The 21454-nt window shown below is 36.7% G+C and overlaps 1 protein-coding gene across 4 annotated transcripts in view; it reads left to right on the forward strand.

The window, feature by feature from the left end:
• The first annotated feature begins 1859 nt into the window (after positions 1–1859).
• Positions 1860–21454, forward strand: part of ETV1 (ETS variant transcription factor 1) — a 101914-nt gene continuing 82319 nt past the window's right edge. Inside the window, exons 1-6 of one of the 4 annotated variants that reach the window (XM_055134047.1) lie at positions 1860–2328; positions 2429–2626; positions 2758–2889; positions 3714–3801; positions 5095–5142; positions 14010–14063. In XM_055134047.1, coding sequence (XP_054990022.1) covers positions 2845–2889; positions 3714–3801; positions 5095–5142; positions 14010–14063 — 235 coding nt within the window. In that variant the 5' untranslated portion in view covers positions 1860–2328; positions 2429–2626; positions 2758–2844. Of the gene's footprint in view, positions 2329–2428; positions 2627–2757; positions 2890–3060; positions 3225–3713; positions 3802–5094; positions 5143–5331; positions 5680–14009; positions 14064–21454 lie in introns of those variants that run through there. The other 3 variants (XM_055134046.1, XM_055134045.1, XM_055134048.1) reach the window with 3 other exon arrangements.

Genomic DNA, 21454 nt, shown 5'->3' on the forward strand with positions numbered 1-21454 from the left:
CCTTCTTTCTCTTTCGCAGCTTTTCTGCTATAAAGTGCATCCTGAAATAATCTCTTTGTGATCCTTTCATTTCGGACCCCCCACTTGCCCCAACTTGATACTGCTCTAAGAAGTAAGCATCTTTATCCTCATCTCCCAGTATTTGTTCACGAATAGAACATCAAGAAAACACCGACACGGGGGAGAAAAAAAAAAATTGCGGTTTGGGAATTTCGGGCCTTTGTTGTGTCATTTCCCCTGCCCCTCCACGCCCCCAGCCACGTGACCAAGTAAATGCTGGGATTTTGTGAATGGAACCAAAAGGTGGCTACTGGCTCGGGCGAGGTTCCGCCCACTTTCCTTAAACGGCCAATCTTCGAGCGGAGCGCTGCGGGGTCAGCAATAAACAACAATGGGCTGGGGACATACGGTTCCTTATTGGCTGCAGCTAGCACCCACGGTAGTTGGGGCTAACCTGAAGCTCCGCCCCCTCCTAGTTACCCGGGATACCAGTCAGGCTCTGGCCTCACAGAAGGTCTTTGGAAAACTTGCTCAGTTTATAGGGACAAGGTTGTACCCGTCGTGCCAGTCGGCGGCGGGACACTCTATCGGGCGGGCACCTCATCTCTAGCCCGCCGCCAAACAGCACCCTCAGAAAGTATCGGCGAGCCCCACTATCCTAGCCTCGCTGCACTGGCTGCGCCCGGAACCCCTCCCTAGCCGGGGTTAAAGTGCAGTTCCCGCTCAAAATGCAAATAGTTGCTCCAGTGAACGCAAGCTACTCGCGTTTAGAAGTTTCAGAACACACGGTGTATTTTTGCTGCCCCGCTCCATTAATTTTTTTAAATTAGAAAATCATATTTGTTTACATAAATCTTTCCCCCCTTGACTCCGGAGCTGGATCTTGGGCGCTTATACTCCATTTTACTGTGTCTCTCTAACGTTCTATTCAAGAAAGGAAACTTTCGGATAGGAATTGAGAACTGCAGCACGTTTCTCCACGGGCTGAACAGCTGCCGGAAACGTCCTTTTTAGTCTCTTAACTGATGGCGAACAGGATCACAAGTGAATTTCAACACCCCCGACTCCCAGGTCCCATCCCAGAGGCCTCGAAATTGCCAAGACTTCCAAAAGGATCTTTATAGCTTCAAGCCCCAGAGGAGAGTCGTGACAAGTGGTTTCAGAGATGCAAACTCAATAGTAAAAGTCCTAGTCTTTGTCCTTGAAACCTGAGACCCTTCACAGCTGGCCCCCAGACTCCGAGCTCAGACTGTTTAAAAGCTGTAGAGGAAGTGAAAGCGTCAAGTACAGTGACACCCTCCGCCTCCGTGTATACATAACAAAAGCTCAGGAAACCTGCGGGTTCCTCGGATATCCGAGCCCTCCCACCTCCTCCCGACTCCTCCCCACCGTCACTGTGAACTAGAAGCACCTTTTGCCAACCCACACGTGGGAAGGAATAATATATATATATATATATATATACATATATATATATACACACACACACACACACACTTCTCCTCACCCAGGTTGTTCTTGTGATCCTTCTGTTCTTCCTCCCAAAGCAAATGTTTAATGCTTCTCCCTTGCATTTTCCCCAGGATCTTTATTTTTCCTATCCCATGAATGCTCATGCTCTTACTTTACTTGAGAATGGTCATGTGAAATAAAAATGCGCCCGATGGAACACAGAGGAGGGGTGGTTGCTGCAAAGAAGCGGAAGAGCTTAGGTCCAAAGCTTAGTGGGAAGTAGGTTAGCGAGCGAGGTGGGCTTCTTATCAGGTTAAAAGTGTGCGTGGGGCGGGGGAGGGAGATTTGGAGGTGAGGAAAGGCGGAGTAAAGAGGCGCCAGGTGTAGGTGGGTCGCGCTTGAGTCTACACCTGAATCTAACAAGCTTGCTTTAGGAAATCAGCCCAGTAGTGGAGCCAACACACCAGTAAGAGCTAGGGACTCGTGGCGTGAGTGTCCCCGGGCGCCGTGACAATAAGCAGCGGCTTAGGAAGGCGGGCGATTTCCTTGCTGGCGTTTCTAGGCTGTGGACCCCGTAAGAGCCGGCCGAGCACGGGTTTGGGCTGAGGGCTAGGGGAGATCCAAGAGAAGGGGCAGCAAGCCGCCTGATTGACAGCTCGAAATCTGATCTTGTGAAAGAGAAGCAGAGCCAATGGGAGCCAGCGATCCATCAGTTTGGATTGGAGGCCCCTGGAGGAGAAGTAGAGGAAAAACCACCGAATTGAGCTCTGTCAGAGGCGCTTTCGGCTTCCAAGGGGGAAGTGCTGGGCAATAATTAATGTTTTTATTAAATTTGGAGAGAATTTTTTGCAGCCGTTCGCCTAACGTGGCCTTCAGGTGGGTCTTTCCAACAACTTTTTTAATGTCTCTCCAGATAATTGCATGGTTGTGGGTTGCAAAAACTCTCCTTATGAAAGAGGTGTCTCCGTCTCTTTAGTCCCGTTAGGTGCAAAGCAAGTCTCGTTGATCGCCATTGCTAGTTTTGCACACGTTTGCAAATCTGTGCTGCCCGGGGTACACCGACTGCGCAGGGAAACATCGGGAGAGTAAATAAATACATCGCCTCTTGTTCGGATTTTTTGCTACTGCCGAAAATATGTAAATTGTGAACTCTCTTGGCTCTCTTTGGATCCAGGTGAAGGAGGCGGTGTAGGGAGGGTTATTTTTGTGAATGGGACTGTGGAGGGTAATTAGCTATGCAAATTCAAGAGCTTCATTCATGATTTTTTTTTTTTAAAGCCTAAAAGCCATCTTGTTCCCCTCTAGGTTGATTGAAGTCCAGATCCTGAGGAAATCTCCAGCTAAATGCTCAAAATATAAAACACTGAGCTGAGATTTGCGAAGAGCAACAGAATGGATGGATTTTATGACCAGCAAGTGCCTTACATGGTCACCAATGTGAGTGATCAGTTCGAAAGTTGCTGTTTATAAACTTGACTCCGAGGGAGGGGGCCGGGAGGAGGGAGAGAATGAGAAGGGAGGGGGCAAGAGGGTTGGGATTGCAGATACTTTATCTGCTTTGTTGCCACTGTAGGGCGACTCTGCCTCTAGAAGCCCAAGCTTCAAAATGAGCTTACCTTTCAGTGATTTGGATAAGGCATAGTTTTGTTTTTAAGACCCCCTTTTTTCTGATTAAAGCGCCCAAGATGAGTGGAAGAGGAGATGCAGGGCAGCAGCAGCTGCTGCACTCAAAGTTTTTGGCTGGGTTTGTCTGCCACATTGAAAAGAGCGAAGTTGAGACAAATGCTGACACTTTTTGTTTACATGGGTGTTTTTGGATTTTGTTTTTTCCTCTCTCTCTCTCTCTCTCTCTCTCTCTCTCTCTCTCTCTCTCTCTCTCTCTCTCTCTCTCATATTTCTTCACTCTGCGGGGGGGGGTCGGATATCAGAGAGAATAAAGTTTACTGTATTTTATTTTAGCTTTGATCCAGCCTAAAAATGACTTTAAGTGTAATTGCTTAATGTTGTTTTCATGCTGAGATACCATGAATAAATGACTGATGAGTATAAGTGTGTTAGTATCCTCTCTGGGAAGCAACTCTCCCTGGCTGCAATTCTCAGCATCAGTTTTCACTGTCAAATGAATGCATATTAGAATTTATTCTATGGACGTTTATTTTCAATTCAGTGGGACATCCAGTAGACCTAAGTATGCATGTATTTTTCTGTGTGTCATCTGAGGTTTACATTCTTTTTAAAGGATTTTATCTTTCCCTTTGTAGAGTCAGCGTGGGAGAAATTGTAACGAGAAACCAACAAATGTCAGAAAAAGAAAATTCATTAACAGAGATCTGGCTCATGATTCAGAAGGTGAGGTTTGTTTGGGGGCTGAAATTCCACCCTCTTACCTATATTCCCCGCCCTCAAAAAAATTAGAGGAGCTAGGGGAACTTCAGGCTTATATTAAAAATAATGAACTTTCAAGTTACTCATTTAATGAGAACTTTTACTTAGGATTAACATAAAGCCAAAACTTGTATGGGATAATATTTCCGGCTCCTGTCACAAACTGGTGAAATAAAATGAAAATTTAACAGTGACATCTTTTAAAAAATCATATTTTCTATTTAGCAATCTTTGTCCATATGGCTTATAGCAAACCCCATTTACTAAAGTAAGAAAGTTAAAATATCCAACACAGTGGGACAAATTAAGCAACTATGTACACTATTTATGTTTTTCTTTGTGCTTTACTAGAAATTAAACAGTATGAAAACAGGCTTGATTTCCTATCTTTACATAAAAACTGTTCTCTATTATCAAATTTTTCATGATGGTTTTGATGAGTGCCTACTGAGGTCAAAAGATTCTGTTTATAGGCTATAAAGGCATTCAATAAATCATAATTAGGCCTAATTAATAATTATAATACCTATTTGGGAAATTAGGTTACAGATTCCTTTTATGAATTGTTGGTAGGAGGTCAATATATTGTTATTTCAGCCATATGGAGCAGTCATAATAAACTTAATATATTTAGACTTAGTTAAAAAAGTTCAGCTTGGAAGTTTGGTTAGCTATATTGAATTTTGAAACTTCCTCAAATCTCCATTCTTATTGGACACCTATTCCCTTCCCCACTATGACAGAATACAAGAATTTGGAGTTGAGGAAACAGGTGCTGGGAAATTATCTTATCTTTAACTTCTGTAATTTTTCTCTAAAAACTTATATTTTAAGTTACTTTCTGTAGCTTTCAGGCACTGAAATTGAAAAGTATTTTGAGATATGTCATATTCAGTAGTTATCTTTTATTTAGGATTTTGAAGATGCAAAAATTTCCAGTCATTCCCCTCTATTTTAGTAGAGTTGAATATACTTAAAGTATGAGAAGCTCTGGTTAGACACATCTTCTCTTATGCTTTTTAGAAATCATAATACATGTGTTGCTGTTTGCTGTTCCAAAGGTAATTAACTATATTATTGAGCTCACAAAAAAAGAATTTCCTCAAGTTTCGTAAATAGCCATCAGAATGGGTTGATATTTCATTTAAATTATGCATTTTATTTTCTATACTCCCATACCAATTTTTATGACATTTTTCTTAAGTGAAGCCTGAAGATTTGCAAATCTTTTGTTTATGTCTTTGACTTGTTTTTTAGAACTCTTTCAAGATCTAAGTCAATTACAGGAAACATGGCTTGCAGAAGGTAAGGAAAAAAATAAATGCTTTAAAAGAAGGGGAAAAGCAACTCTAGAAGGGAAGGTGGGGGCTGGGGTGGGTGGGAAGTCCTGAACTTGCTGTCTTAATGTTCAGCCCAATTAATTGAGCTCTAAAAGAGCCACCTCATGTGTCATGCATACATTAGAACCTCTGATGAGTTTGTCTTTGGGGAATCTGGGGCTGCACTACCCAGTGTCATCACAAATTACCAGGAGAAATTGCTTCCAGCTCACAATCACATCTGCTTTTGGCAAGAACTAATGCACCAAGACTTCAAGTTCTAAGCCTCTGTTCAGATTTTAATTGCAATTGATCAGGTTTATATTATTGTACCTCGGGAGACCTCCTAGAGCCAGAACTCGGCTGCTGTTTCCTTTGGAGCAGCACATATTATTATTTGGTGTTCTGGTGGAGGACTTTTCTGATGGCAGAAATTAGTTTCTCTGGGTTCATCAGGACGGGATGCTTCAAGATTTAAGTGCAAGTGTCTTCTTTCCACCTTGTTCACAACACAGAACCTTAGGTGTGTATCCGATTCTTAGGAAATCTAAGACTTTAAAATAAGTCTTTGGAGGATTGTGAAAATGTTTATTTGTTACAGTTATGTGATGTTTGTTGAAGCTGACCTTTGCTATTAAGTCACTTTTATTGGGATTGATTTAATGTAGGGAAGAGACATTTACAGATTTACATTTATTTTGGAATATTTTTGATGAAATTTTATGCTGCATCCTAATCTGTATGTTATTGTCTGAAACTTTACTTTGTAGAAACGATGAGGTATTGCTTTCAGTACAGCTTTGTTGCAACTTGATAAACGCCTGGTGTTGAGGGACTTTTTGTAGGCATACATAATTTCAAATTATTTTTTTTAATTTGTCACACTAACTGTGAAATAATAATTTTATCTTATGGTATGTGTTGAAGAAACATAAGGAGAAAATTATAGATATTTAAGCATTGAACATAATTGTTTATTTCTGTTTTTACGTTCAATTGAAAACACCAATTTTGGAGCAGATTTTTAGATGAGAAAGAGTGGATCTTTTTTAAGGGAACCCTACTGTGGCTGTAGCTACTTTGAGGCAGGCTGCTGTGTTTTATCCGTGGTCCTGCCTGCAGTTGTTCAAATTGCTGTTAGCATGTAAAATAAGTTTCTTTGTTTTGCTAATATTCTACTTCTCCAAAGAGCTTTTTGCAGCAATCTGTAAGAATCTCTTACATTAAAATAGCTTTCCTGATAACCCTTTGAAAAGGTGATTGTATTTGTATGTTAATGAAAGGTAAGTACTAATGCAAATTTTAGTTTTGTTTAAAGGTCATTTTGCTTGTTTCTGTAAATGAAACTTATTGCAATAGATTACTTTTGATTGCAGCGTAAGTCATGTATTCCAACACAACTTTTTTTAAAGAAAAAATTTCAGAGAGATTCTTGTATTATAAAATTTTTATCAGTTTTGTAAAGTGGAAGAATATGAGAGCATTCCGCTTGTGAGGGAATTTCTTCACTTATGCAAATAAGTTAAATGCCTCTTAATTGTTTTGGAAGATTTCTTGATTCTTAAGATGCTTAAAATTTCATTGATTCCAAGTCAGTTGCACTTGCTGGCAGATTAAGAATGTGCATAACAACTCTTCTTGGAATTTTGAATTGTGGAATCTGTGACAGACTCTACTATCTTATAATCAGTTTCAGTGTAGTTTTTTGCTTTTGACTTGTTTTGTTTCTTTGTTGCTCAGATAAATGATTTGAATTATTTGACCCAAACTCTTGCACTATTTCATACCTATGGTTATTATCATACCTGTAAATGAAGATTTGTATATTTAGCTTTACATTGTATAAATCTAGAAAATGACTGATGCATATGGAAGAACATGGATTTTTTGCTTAGAAAAAGAATAAGCTTAAATGAGTTCAGGAATTAATCCCTGGAACATTTTATACCCAGGTGAGCTCCTTTGTACAACCTATAGGCAAAATTGCATCTTAGAGTAATTTAAACATTTTCCAAAATAATTTACATTCATTAATTTGATCATAATTGAAGAAAATTTATTAATATGATTTTTAAAATTCAATAGTATTTTTTTACTGTTAATAGACTGCACATTTATTTTTAGCAATGACTTGTTAATCATATTATCTTGCTTTATCACTAATTTGTCTTATACCATACCTTGAACAGTGTTAGATTGGAAGAGATATGAGAATTAGACTAGCTTATGTGTAGGTAGATTTGTCCATTTATGTCTTTGTGGACATTCAGAAATTAAAACATCGCCAATTTGGCTGACTGAATCATTTGCATATTTCTTTTCATAATACTTTTTGGGCAAGAAAATGATCACGGAATTTTAAGGCATCTTGAGTTTAAAGTTTTAAAAAGATCACTGGCAATTAACCAAGTTTCTTCTATGAGTTAAAATCCCACAGGAAAACTTAAACAGGTCTAAAACTCTTAATAGATATAAGAATCACATTACTTATGTGTTACAAGAAAATCATATTTAAAAAAATTATCCAGTCGCTATATGCTTGAGAAATGTTATGGTGTAGCATCTTTTTTATGCAAATTTTTGTAAATTAACCAGAGTGCAACATACAAATCAAGCATAGGTAAATTATTATGAAGTACGAAATGTGTTTTATGTTCAAGGGGAAGCTGGGTTAGATGAGGTAGTACTACTTGTGGGTAGGGTTGGAAATAAGATTTTCAACTTCCTAAAATCTAATATGAAAATATTTTTCTATTTTCTCCCAAAATTACTCTTTATATATAATCTAAAATATATTTTTGATGAATTCTTTAACTTTTAAACAATTGTGCATGTACTAATACTGTAAGTTAAATATTCTCTGACATACATATGACAATTTAGAATTGCATATTATCGTGAAGAAAATTGAAAAGCTATACTCAGTAACCACATCCATAGCTTAAAATTTTTTTAAAAAGTGCCTATTTCAAATTTTGCCATAGTTTGTATTGTAACATAACTATGTGCACTTCTTTATTGATTTTTTGTCTTTTGAATTAGATTGCTACTGACAGAAAGGCAATTTCAATTATTCGATCCAATGAAATAATGAGTTCAAATATTAACCCTATCAATATCATGGTAACTACTTATTCTTGAAAACCTTTTTTTAAGTCATGATTCAGCATAGGTGCCCTATAAATTCATTGTTAAAATGAGCCCATTTTTATGGGTGGGGATTAGAAAGAGAAGGAAGTAAAATTTAGTTTATAAAGGATTGAATTTGTCTAAAGTTGCTGACTGAAGCTTACCTGTTAACATAGCTTAAGAGAGAAATACCAAGTTTTACACATATCTGATGTAAATTCATCACAGCTTTTAAGTGTTATTCTTGATGTGTTTCTAGGTGTTTTTGATATTTTCTTTTCACCAGTAATATGCTAAGGAAAAAGTCAACAATGATTTGCTGTCATCAGTTCCTAATATTCTGAATGGTGGTATGCAAGTTTCACTATGGTTGCTGAGCCAAAGTTTCGTTTCCAAGAACAACCTTTGTACACCAAAGATTTGCTAGTTTGCTGTAATAAGGCATTTTTCCTGTTGTTTTATTTGACCTTCAAGTAATAGGCTGACTTAAAGATGCCGTTGTATCTCTTCAATTCACTTGCTAACATATAAAATGGGTACTCAAATCATTTATTATATGGTTCTGTCAATATGCACTATTCCTTGCTATATGTAATGCTGTCTATAATATACAGTAGTCACAATACACTCATTTTTATTTTTCAAAAAAATAGGTTCTGTTTAAAATGAAAGGTTAAATAGAATATATGCTCATTTTTTTACTTTTTTTTTAAGGTGCTGCAGTAAGGGGCAAGGTCTTTAAAAACTGCACCATTTTATGTGGTTTCCAAATTACAGCAGCATTTACAGTTTCTTAGACATGAATGCGGGGGTTTCTTTTCATGGGGATGGGGCTAAGGGGAACAGTCTTAGGTTTTATTCTACCAGGAAACATTCTAAAATACAAACAAACTTAATATTTTAGTTGATGCAAAGTAGTAAGTAGAGTAAATGTATCTTTCTCCTAAATATTCATTGCAATTCTAGAAATGTTTTTAATTAGATATATTTGAACAATAGAAAAGTTTTAAAAAGTAAGTTCTGAATTTGGTGTAGTTCTTAGCAAATTTTTATAGAGGGTCCTAATGAAATATTGCTGAACTTACAGGAACTGTGTAACTTTATAATATGAGTTTATTCCCTTTAACACCTGACATTATCTTTAAAATAGTAATAGTAATAAGAACAATATCATTTGACCTCTGTAGCACTAGAGAAAATTTGGCCAGAAAAAACTGAGCTATTCTTAAGTTTTCAAATCATTACAGGTCACTTTAGTTACTTCAATTTAAACTGATTTGAGACTAAAGAAAATTGAAGTTTACTGTCTCTTTTCTTTTGAGCGTATAGAATATCTTTATCAACAATGAAAGATGTTTCTGTCTTGGGGAAATGGTACCCTTTTTTGGTATGTTTAAATATGTTTACACTCCACATTAATTAATGCTTATACATTGCTACAATCATTTTAAATGTGAAAAGCGGATGTGGTATAAAACCAGGCTTAGTGGCCTCATGATTATTTTGTTCCATGGCCTGAAGCTTCATTTTAAGATTAAACAGAATGCCACTGTGCAAAAGTTGACTTTCTTGTTCTTTTACTTGTATTTCAAATCAGATTTAATTTTTTTTAGAGAAGCTTGTTTCTCACCCTTTCATCCCAAGTGAAATGCAACACAGTTGAGCAATTATCTATTATAATCTTAAGATAAGAAAATCTGCATAATGGCAAGATAAATGAAGTAAATTTTAATGCTTTTCCCTCCTTAATCCTTTCTTCCTCTCTTCCTTCATCCTCCTTGCTTCGCTCTTTCTTTCTTAGTTTTGTGTAGTCACGTTTCTGTGACATTACCTTCATAAAACAGGGTGGACTAAATATTACATACATACACACTTATATTTAGATGGGTTTGACTTTGTAAACTTGTCCGATGTTGAAATATGCACCTAAAGGTTCTGAGCAGTATTTGAGACAGTGCAATAAAATCGCTGTGTTTATAGTGCAAGTTCAAGTTGACTTGCTTTGGTTCTCTGGAAGGGTGTGACATGAAAAGATTGCGGTTGGGCCACATGTCTAACACTGGACTGTGTTTTTGTGAATGGAGGCAGAACTCCAGTTCTGCCTGCTTGTCTGGGGGAATTGCTGAGGAGATCAGCTGTCTCATTCACTGGCAGAAAGAATGACTCATACTTCTTCCGCCTTGTTTGGCTCCAGGTCATTGTTACAGTGGATAGAACTGGTTTTAATTAAATATTAACCCCTTTTGCACTTGACATTCGTATAATTTGTTGTTTTTCTGCTTTATCTCAAGCTTTAAAGGAAAATTCAAAAGGCCTCTTCTTTCTAACGGGGAAAAAGGGCTTTTTCCTTGCCTGTTAGCCAACCTGGTGAAGAACTTAAGTGCTCACCTTCTAATCAGTTATTTTTGAAATGAAAATATAAGTAAATTCAAGGCAAAGTCTTGTTTTAAAAGTTGCACAACTTCAAGGAAGTGTTAGTTAAGAAGTTCAATTTAAATTGAAAATGGGAGTTTGAGCGATTCTGTGATCTTTAGGTCATTACTAATTTTGAATGAGTTTCTGAGGACTCCATAGAAAAAGAGAGGAAAAAAATCTTAGGATAATAATCTGGGTAAAGCAAATAGCTGAGAGTGCAGATACTACCCTTTTAAAGTCGAAGTCCTGAGACTTGATGGCAACTTGTCTATTAATGTGCAATGAACTGATAGAGCTGCTCTAGCTATTACCAATAAAATCCACATGCTTAATCTTCTTGAAAGCCTTTTATTGGTCTTTTGGTATATACTTTTCCCCCTTCTCCTTTCTTACTCTTCCCCTTCCTCTTTAATTACATTGTAAGGGGAAACATTTTCATTCCCCAAAGGTGATTATTCCAAGCATAACTTTATAATAGAGCAGTGAAAAAAGCCCCTTTTCAAAGGTTGGCTTCTATTGTTAATTTTCCACTTTGGAGCTGGTATTCCTTCCAACAAATTTTCATGCAGTTCTAGTTTGCTTCATCACAGAATGCCCGTGAATTGAAGGGGGGAAAAAAAGAAATGCATGATATGAATGTGGCAATACTTTGTCATATTTTCCTCACCCAGATCCAACTTGTGTTTTTAGTTAACTGCTTTACTTTTACTCCAGCTAAAAATTAGAGGTATACTTAAGCCTTTGTCTGTGTAAGTAGCAGGCTGCTTCATTTGGTCTATTCAGTTTCTTAAGATTAGCTTCTGTGAAATGTGAGTCATATGTTTTTTGTTAAAATTTGTAATATGTTCAGGCATAAAGTGTGAAGTATTTATTCAGTATGTTAAGGAGTTAGAACAGAAATAGCAAGACTTATTCTTTTTACAAATTGTTTGCATGCAGTTATTTTCTGTAAGTTTGTGAGGTATAACTTGAGTTTCTTCTGCTCCTGACGTTTGTCCCCCCACTATAAGCAATACTTAGCACACATCCATTAGATTTCTTATGCCTTTCTAGTATTTTATGCATAATGGAATTGCAGCTTTCTCTTGTTATAGTAAGAAGGGGGAAAAAATTCTCGTCATAAGACATTTATACCAGCATATTCAGTTACAAATATACTTTTGTTACTCACAGTCTATTTTTAACTATTCCTGTAAAAGGATGTTACATTTTTATTAGGTTTAATAAATGCTGACTTTATAAAGCATAGTAATTGCTATGGCTAATATTTTTTCATTTGTTTGTTTAGCAGTTAATTTAGAATATGTGAATATGATATAAAAATGTTAGAATATGATTATCTACCTACTATATTAGACTAGTATTTACATGTGTGTAAGATTTTGGTGTAAAGATATTTTTAAAGGGTATTACTACACTTATAACTTATATTTGAGGAAAATAAAACTTTCTGCAATGTGAGTAGAATATTTTATAGCTAACAGTGTCAATGTACAATACCTAGCTATATTTTATCCCACTCCAATATAATTAAATAGAAGTAAATATATTAAAGGTGCATGTCATATGGGAAGTTCTGTGTGTGTGTGTGTGTGTGTGTGTGTGTGTGTGTGTGTGTGTCTGTTTTGAAAGAAGAAAAGTTGATAGTAGAGGACAGGACAAAGATAGTGGCATCTTTTAAATATTTGGCATATGCAGGGTACTGCATTTAGATTATTTCATTTAACCCTTAACAAAATCCTTATGCTGGAACTATTAAATTATGAGTATAGTGATGTTTATAGAAGTTAAATAATGTTACATAGTTTACATGTAATGACAAATCTTAGGACTATGATTGGAAGTTTACCTAACTTTAAGATACCATGATATGATATTGGATACAAGGAGAAAGAAACAGTTCTAGGAAAGGCTGATCAAATATAAATATACTTCAGTTATAACTACAGGGGCAAAAAATCTGAATGTGTTATGTTTGGTAGCATGGTTAGACTTTGTTTTTAATAAGCTTAAATATTGCTCTACTGAAGAGAGTTATTGGAAAAGCTGAATGTCAGACTACATATGCTGTAAATAAAATATAAGATTACCACTGTTCTTAATATAACAATTTTCATTCAGACAAATTTTCCTGAGTTTTAAATATTAAACAAGATTTAAAATTTCTATATATACCTTTTATATAGAATTAATTTTATGTAAAATTTTGTTGACTTATTTAATTTCCACAGACAATTTTGTTCTATATGTTCTATATTTGTCTTCATTCAGAGGAGATTTTTAAAAATATTGACATCAATTTTACTATGATTTAATTGAATAAAATGTTTCAGGATTAGGTACTACTAGTAAAAGAAGTACTAGCTAATTGCTTTGTACCCAATTAAAAGTAGCCACGCTTTTATTTTATGTAGTTTGTATGTGTATATTTGTGAAAAATAATTTTATAAGTCAGTTTATGGTAGCTAAATCAGCTGTGCTAAAAATATTTTTTGCAGTGAAAAAGTATACTTGTGTTTTGATTATTGTGAAATACATTACATCCTTGCTATTCAGTTCATTTTTCATTAGTAAAAAGAAGGAAATTATTTGATATTAATACTGAAGAAATTATGATATTCTTTAGTGATGAATAGTTGCCAGGGGAGTAATTTTTGCGTGAAAGGATAGGATTTTTAATATTGTATATTTTTTATTATATCAAAATATGTTTTGTTATATATGACCAGATTCGGAAGTATACTTGCATTTAAAAAACTAATTTTTTGGCCAAATTTAGGGCGAACATTTTTATTTGTGATAATCCACTATGATTATTTATGATAATCTATTTATTTACGATAAGAGGCTGAATATTCCAAAAGCAGACATTTCAGTAATAGAAGAAGAAAGTGTGGTAACTATCATTTGATGTACTTGTAAGGTTAATTCAAGTGGGTTACTTTAAACATGGAAAATGGTGAATTAAAAACCTTTGCTCCATTCTTGTAGAAGTCCTGTAGGTAACAGAAATTCTGTAGCTTCTTTTATTTTGCATGTCATTTTTGTTTCCATCTGGCAGGTGAAATTCAAAGTGATTCCAACTGCCACCATATATTCCTGTCATTTATGTTTTCTAATTGACATCAGTTGATTGCTTTTGTTTCCAAGTATTGCTGTCAATACCATTTTTAAATAGGAACTCATTGGCAAATAATCATAGGGTTTGATCTCAGCCTAAAAAGATCTTGTTTAAAAGATCTTACTTGACATTCCTTATACCTTGGCAGTGTCTTTCTTAATTTTTTTTTAATGTTTTCTTTTCTTCAGCTCAGGTACCTGACAATGATGAGCAGTTTGTGCCAGACTATCAGGCTGAAAGTTGTAAGTATAGTATGACTCATCCCTTGACATTTTCTCTGCCTGTTTCCTTCTTTCATTCTTTCTTGTTGGTTGGTTTTCACTTGTAGTGTCTGTTCTTTCATTGTGTCAGTACCTTTTCAGCTTATAGTCATGAGATGACTTTACTTGTTAGATTGTGTCATCATCAGACTCCCTGTAAAATCTGAGCAGAACTCCAAATAATAGCAAGAGAAATCAATTTGATTAAAAGATGGTCCTGTTCTCCATACTTGGTTAATATCCTTGAAAAATTAGCAGAGCATGTATCCAGAAGTATACAAGTGCTTTTCTCTGAGATCTTCAGTGTGTTTACAAGGAAACGATAGTTAAAAGTTTATCAGAATTTTTGTTGTATAACATAAAAATTCTGGACTAAGCAGTCATTGGCTTATTGCTTTATCATACATTTATGAACTGCCACATGCTTGGATTTAATTTTTAGCATCATTTTCTTCTTCCTGGTTGCAATAACACAAACTAAGTGGAGATTGGCTTCTCTTAGTATCTCTTCAGTATTCCTTTCCCCGAGATTTGCTCCGGGGCTTGACTGTCAGGGAATGCATGAAGAGTGATTCATGGGGTACTCACCCTCTTCCCTTAATTGCAGAGTGAATATTTTGCTTGCACAAATAAAATTGCCTTAGGGTTTACTTCTGATATTTATGCTTTACCATTCTACCAACTAACAGCAGCTATTGACCTGAGGTACAAATAGCTGAGGGTACCAATGCCATCTTGATTGTGAAACTGACTTGATACGTTTTTTTTTTTTTTTTAAATTTTATTTATTTTTAATTAGAGAATCACCGTGAGGGTACAGTTACAGATTTATACACTTTTGTGCTTATACTTCCCTCATACAAAGTTCGGGAACCCATCCCTTCACCAGTGCCCATTCTCCACCACCCGTAAACCCAGCATCCCTCCCACCCTCCCCAATCCCATCTCCCCCCCACCCCACCCTGCCACTGTGGCAAGGCATTCCCTTCTGTTCTCTCTCTCTAATTAGCTGTTGTGGTTTGCAATAAAGGTGTTCAGTGGCCGCTGTGCTCAGTCTCTAGCCCTCATTCAGCCCTCAACTCCCTTCCCCCACATGGCCTTCGACTACAATGTAGTTGGTGATCGCTTCTCTGAGTTGACCTTTCCCCGGAACGTGAGGCCAGCCTCGAAGCCATGGAGTCAACCTCCTGGTACTTATTTCTACAGTTCTTGGGTGTTAGTCTCCCACTCTTTTATTCTGTTAACAACATTTAAACTTACTGGTTTCATTTTTTAAGACCATTGGTAGTTTCACAAAAAGCATTTCAGTAGTCACAAGACACATTAATACCTTACAAATGATCGGATCCATATTTTCACACCTAATACCATACACCTAACACAAATACCTATATTATTTTAAGTAAGATATTTAAAAGCAATGTTTTCAGCTTTTGTTTCTTAATTTTTTTCAGGTGTCAAGGGTTTTAAGGGTTTCTTCCAGATTCAGAGATTTATATAAAATATTTTCTTCCCAATTGTAGTAAAATCTAACTGAAAATTTACCATTCTAATTTGTTTATAAGAATCTGGTTCTGTGGCACTAAGTTTATTCATATTATTGTGCAAATATCAACATTATCCATTGTTAGAACTTTCTCATCTCATATAAAAACTCTTCAATTCGGAAAACTAAATTCCATTGTTTCTCAATCACTGGTAAATGGCGTATTACAGCCTGATTTTTGATCCAAACAGAGAATTTCGTGTGTTATTTGCTATCTGAATACAGTTTTCCAACATGATTTCTCAAAAGTTATTCAAATAATTTATAGACATTAATTAGGCACTCGTAAAAACTTTAAGAAGGGTAATGGCTAAGGATGATGGTAAGAATGGTGGCTATGCAAGGCCTCTCCTTCAATTAAGTGTGGAAAGAAAATCATCACATTTTCAACATTTACTTTCCTTTGGGGAAAATAATTTTTTCTCTAAGATAGCTTTGTTACCTGAGTGGTAGAATGTGTCCCTGAATCATTCTGTATCCATGGAAATGGTATTGTATAAAATAAATTGGTATGTCCAAAGAAATTGTAGAATTACTCCAAATGCCTAAAGGTGACTACCTAAAGACAGTTTTTATTTCCTTTTTCTTGTTGGACGTCTTTAAAGTTTTACATATTCTTGACTATTTCCTCCCTTTGTATTCTCAGAGTGGTAAGATTTTCCCTTTCTTTCTTATATCTATCTCATTTTGGTCTTTCTTCACTCCTCTATCCTGGATTCTGTCTTCAAACTTTTAATCCTGTTTAACATCTGCCATGGTACCAGTGCCCCATAAAACTTTCTGTGGTTAACTACATACGTAGAGCTACATATGTACTGTTCAATATTGTAGCCAGTAACTGTATTAGCCATTGGGCACAGGAAATCTGTGGCTAATTAGTTAAAATAATGAATTTTTAGTTCCTTAAGAGTTCCATGACCTTCAGTTTAATAGATACATATGGCTATTGGCTAGTGGTTAGTTGTATTTAGCTAGACTACTTTTATTATCTCTATCATGATTACTCTGCCATGTCTACTGAAAACCTTCACCCAATCCACCACTTGGATTCTTGTGCAAATTGGAAAAATTTGACACTTCTGAACTTACCCCTTCAAGCTCTCAGCTAGCTTTGGCAGGTAAACCCCAATTTTCAACATTTACACTCAGCAAGACTAATGTGGAAATCATTATTTTTACTGGCCAGGATTTCTCTTAATTCTGTTGCCTTTCTGGCAATGATGTCAATGATGTTTTTAAGCTTAAATTTTTGATTTATTGTCACTCCTTTTCAGTTATCATAAATCTCATACTGCTTATAGAGTTGCTGGTCCTACCCTTCAAAAATTTCTTAATTTCTTACCTTTTCTCCAACTGTTTCAAATCTTAGTTTATATGAATTTTCTACCTTGATTGAACTTGTAAGAAGTCTTTTGATAAGTATTTACCTTCAGCCTTCTTTTCCTTTTTTTGGCCTACTGTCCTTAATGGCACAGTAACCTGATTTACTAATTCTCTCCTTAAACTTTCTATGGGACAAAGTCCTAAGTTGTTAGGTCTTCAGATTATTGTTCTATAAACTAATTGGACTCTGATTTTTATTCCAGATTTTATTTTATTTACCTTCCCATCATTTTGTCCATCCATAGTCTCTGAATGCTAACTTGCTTATTTTGCAGTTCTCCAAACATTTCTTTTATGCCTCCTGGACATTGCAGACATTCATTTTTCTTTAACATTTTTACCTTGGTACAGCATATTGTATTTCTTATATCATTTTTAGAATGCTCAAGTTTTACGTAAATTATAAATAATTACATTTTGGCAAATATGACTCTGGGACTTGTGAACAAAACATCTAATTAGAATAGAAATAGAATGGAATTGAATTAGAATAGAATAGAAATAGATAAAGGTAAAAGTAAATCTGAAGTAGTGACATGAATAGAAAGGAGAGGTGTTCCTTAAGGTTTCACTGAAGTATAGAACTATTACTATTCAGGTGATGGTGATCAGCTAATTTCTATCCTCACTGAGGACTGAAAAGGAAGGAAATGATTTAAAATGAGGACTGGAGTGTAAGGATTAGATTCTAATGTGGAATTCTGGTTGAAAATGGTTGTCTGATATTAGAAGTGGAAGGTTATATTGTCTCCTAAATACCCTTTAAAATGTTTGATTCTTGTCTGTCTGGAAGTGCTTAGTGGGGCGGAGGGAGCCTGTCTCTAGGAATAGAAAGAAATTCCATACCTCCTCTGTGGCCCATCTACAAATTGTATGGGGCTATTTTTTCAAATGTGAATAATCAGATTTGCTTGCATAGCTCAATCAAATAATACGCTGCTGGGCTTTGCTTTTAGTGCTTTCATTCTTTGATAAATAAATATAGGTTGGAGGAATAAATTAGTAAAATTCTACTCAACATTGGATTACAGAGCACACACTTTACCGAAGCATTCCAATAAGCATATACAGAAGACTAGAGAACAGAACATTCAAAATTTGTAGAAAATGAAATGAAATTGTAACTCTCAAAATATTTTTAAGCACTATTTATTTACAAAACATCATCATCATCATTGTCATCATCCCATTGATCATCGATTTTCTCAAGCAGTATTAGTAACGTCTCCATTTGTCCTAGCCCTGAGATTTTAGAAAACTTTCTTTACTCATCCTTCCCAATGGTGCTGCATTGGAGGCTCTTTCAGGGTCAGGGGAGTGAGACCCATCATTGTTACTGGTTTTGGCATATGAATATGCCACAGGCTCTCCCACGTGAGCAGGAAACTCTGTAGCTTGCCAGGCTCTCCCAGAGGGAGAACTAGGCTATAAGATGTCTTTTGTTAGCTTGGTTTTATAGTCTCTGGATGTTGGCCGTTGGTGGGATTCTATGGCACCAGGGGAAGTTTTTGGGTGTGACCGCCTAGCTATTGGAAAATGGGGGATCTGGGCAGAAGAGGTCCAGTCGCAATCTGAGCAGACTTAGAGATCTCAGCTCCGGGTCCCGAATACCTGGGTTCCTCTGCTGGTTCCATCATGCATGCAGCTTGTCCAAACATGTGGAGAGGGGCCTTGGGCATTGGGAAACTAATGGTTGCGTTGTTGTTTGCTAACCTTTTAAATAAGCCAATGTTTGACATTAAGCAGTGAATGAACAAAAACTCCTTATAAATCTATCCTAGGTAATACATAAAATCTAGGGAAATAATCTTGTGATTCTAATAATTTTTTTCTTAGAGTCTTGACCCTCAGACACTGCTGAAAAAAGAAAGAAAATTATTTTAGGATACGTTTTAATATAGAGGAAATAGGTATTGCTTATGAAAAGATTTGGTATTTGGATCATAGATGAGATTTATTTTTCCAAAGTAGATACAAATTGTATATGAATCATCATTTTGTAAATTATGTATTTTAAATTTAGCACACCCATAGTCATATTTTAAATTGTATACTTCCTTTAGTTCTTTTACTACTAATCTCTTAAAGTATGCTACTTACCATTTTCTTCATTTTAAAATTCCATTGTTATTACTTTATTTTTGTGCTGTTGGGTATTGAGAATTGAACTGAATCTCATAGGGAGAAACATGTAGTCTAATAAGCCCTATGTAGTATTATTTTTCTTATTACTTTGTTTCCATTAGTGTGGTTACATTAATTCTCCTTATTGTTATCTCTGCAGTGATTCATTTGATAGACGGTGTTCACATTTAAGTTTTACACTGCTCTACAGCATTCCCATAGACATAGCCAGAGTTGTCCAAAATTCCCAGGGTGTGAATCTTTATAACTTACTCCTTTTTCTTATATTCAGAATAGAACCTGAACCCAAATTAATTAGATTGCTGTCATTAGAAGAATACAAGAGTACAGAGCATAGGGTAATTGCCTTGCACATGGCTGACCAGGGTTATGATCCCTAGCATCCCCCGCATTTGCTCCCCGAGCCTGCCGGAAATGATTTTTTGAATGTGGAGCTAGCAATAAGCTCTTAGCTTTGTCGGGTGTGGCCCTGAGCAGCTCCCCCCCAACAAAAAAATAATAATAAGCTGGATTGTGCTATATCTATAGAGGTAAATAATGTATTTACATATTTCTTTATTTTCATTGAAGTTAGTGGATGATTCGGCTGTTTCCAGCCACTGTTACTTGGATAATGCTTTGTTCATTTGAATCAAAATCACAGCTCTGGGCTGGAGTGATAGCACTGAGGGTAGGACATTTGCCTTGCATGCGGCTGACGTGGGTTCGATTCCCAGCATCCCATGTGGTCCCCTGAGCATCACCAGGAGTGATTCCTGAGTGCAGAGCCAGGAGTAACCCCTGTGCATCGCTGGGTGTGACCCAAAAAGAAAAAAAAATCACAGCTCTGATGCAATTTCTCTTTTGTCTGTTCCCTTTTCTTTTACTTTTTCCTTTCTTTGACCTCCCAAGCTGTGTTCAGGGAACTGGGGGCCATTTCCAGTGATTTTTGACAAACTGGGCCTGATTGCTTAGTGCAAGGGCCCACTAACACGGTGCTTAATGCAGGCTTGGTAATGTGGGGGCCCAAAACAGCCATTCTAGCCATGTGTGAGCTCTCCCGGGCAACAATGAGATTGTCAGGTGGTGGGCCTTTTGGGGGCAGGGATCAAATCCTTCCTGCTGCGTTTCTCTTCGTTTATTTTAAAGTATGATACTTGGTGGTACTTGGACTATTTTTTTTTTTGGCATGAAGTCAGGGAAAATATACTTTAATATTGGGTTTCAAATATTTTCTGTAGACTGGTGCCCATAGCATGTGTTAAAACATTGAAAACCACAGCATTAATTGAGTGCTATTATAAATCAGCTTTCTTAAAAATTGAAGTTATTGGGCAGGTCTTTGCTGATGATGACTAGATATCTTTCTGTATTAGTATATGCTCGCACCAGACCAGAAAGCTCCATTTCTGGTCTGCTCCATTTCTGTTTTTCTATTAAACTAGCTCTCTGCTGTCTGTTCCCGTTTACTTTGGGAGAAGTTCTTAATAATATAAAAGTTAACTTTTGTTGTTGTTGTTGTTATTGTTGGAGGGAGGTCATGTCTCTGGGGTTATATCTGACTCTGATCAGTGATCATGCCTTTTGATGCTCAGGGGACCATAAATGGTGCTGGGGATAGAACCAGGGTCAGTGAACGGCAAACAGGCACCTTTATCCCTGTACTATCTCTCTATCCTTCTATAAAATTTTTAGGACTGGAGAGATAGCTCAATGGCCAGGCATACACATGAAGCCCACACAGCTTTGATCCCTTGCACTGCAAGTTTTCTGAGCACTGTCAGGACTCAGCACAGAGCCAGGAGTAGCCTCTGAGCATTGCTGGGTGTGCCACCCCCATTCTTCCTTCCTTCCTTCCTTCCTTCCTCCCTCCCTCCCTCCCTCCCTCCCTCCCTCCCTCCCTCCCTCCCTCCCTCCCTCCCTCCCTCCCTCCCTCCCTCCCTCCCTCCCTCCCTTCCTTCCTTCCTTCCTTCCTTCCTTCCTTCCTTCCTTCCTTCCTTCCTTCCTTCCTTCCTTCCTTCCTTCCTTCCTTCCTTCCTTCCTTCCTTCCTTCCTTCCTTCCTTCCTCCACACTTGGAGGAGCTTAGGGCTCAGGGTCACTCCTAGGCACTGTGTGAGATGCCAGAGATCAAACGCAGGTCGGCCACCTCTAAGGCAAGGGCCCTACCGACTGTGCTATAGCTCTGGCTCTGATTTGAAAACTTTTTGCTGTGTGAGTTACTTTTTGTTTTGGTGGTGCTGGTGTTGAACCCACGGCATCACACATGGGAGGCATCACACACGCACTCTACCACATCCCTGCATTATTTTGGCATTTCCT

The sequence above is a fragment of the Sorex araneus genome, chromosome 1 (genome assembly GCF_027595985.1).
Source record: "Sorex araneus isolate mSorAra2 chromosome 1, mSorAra2.pri, whole genome shotgun sequence".
In the NCBI taxonomy this organism is placed as follows: Eukaryota; Metazoa; Chordata; class Mammalia; order Eulipotyphla; family Soricidae; genus Sorex; species Sorex araneus.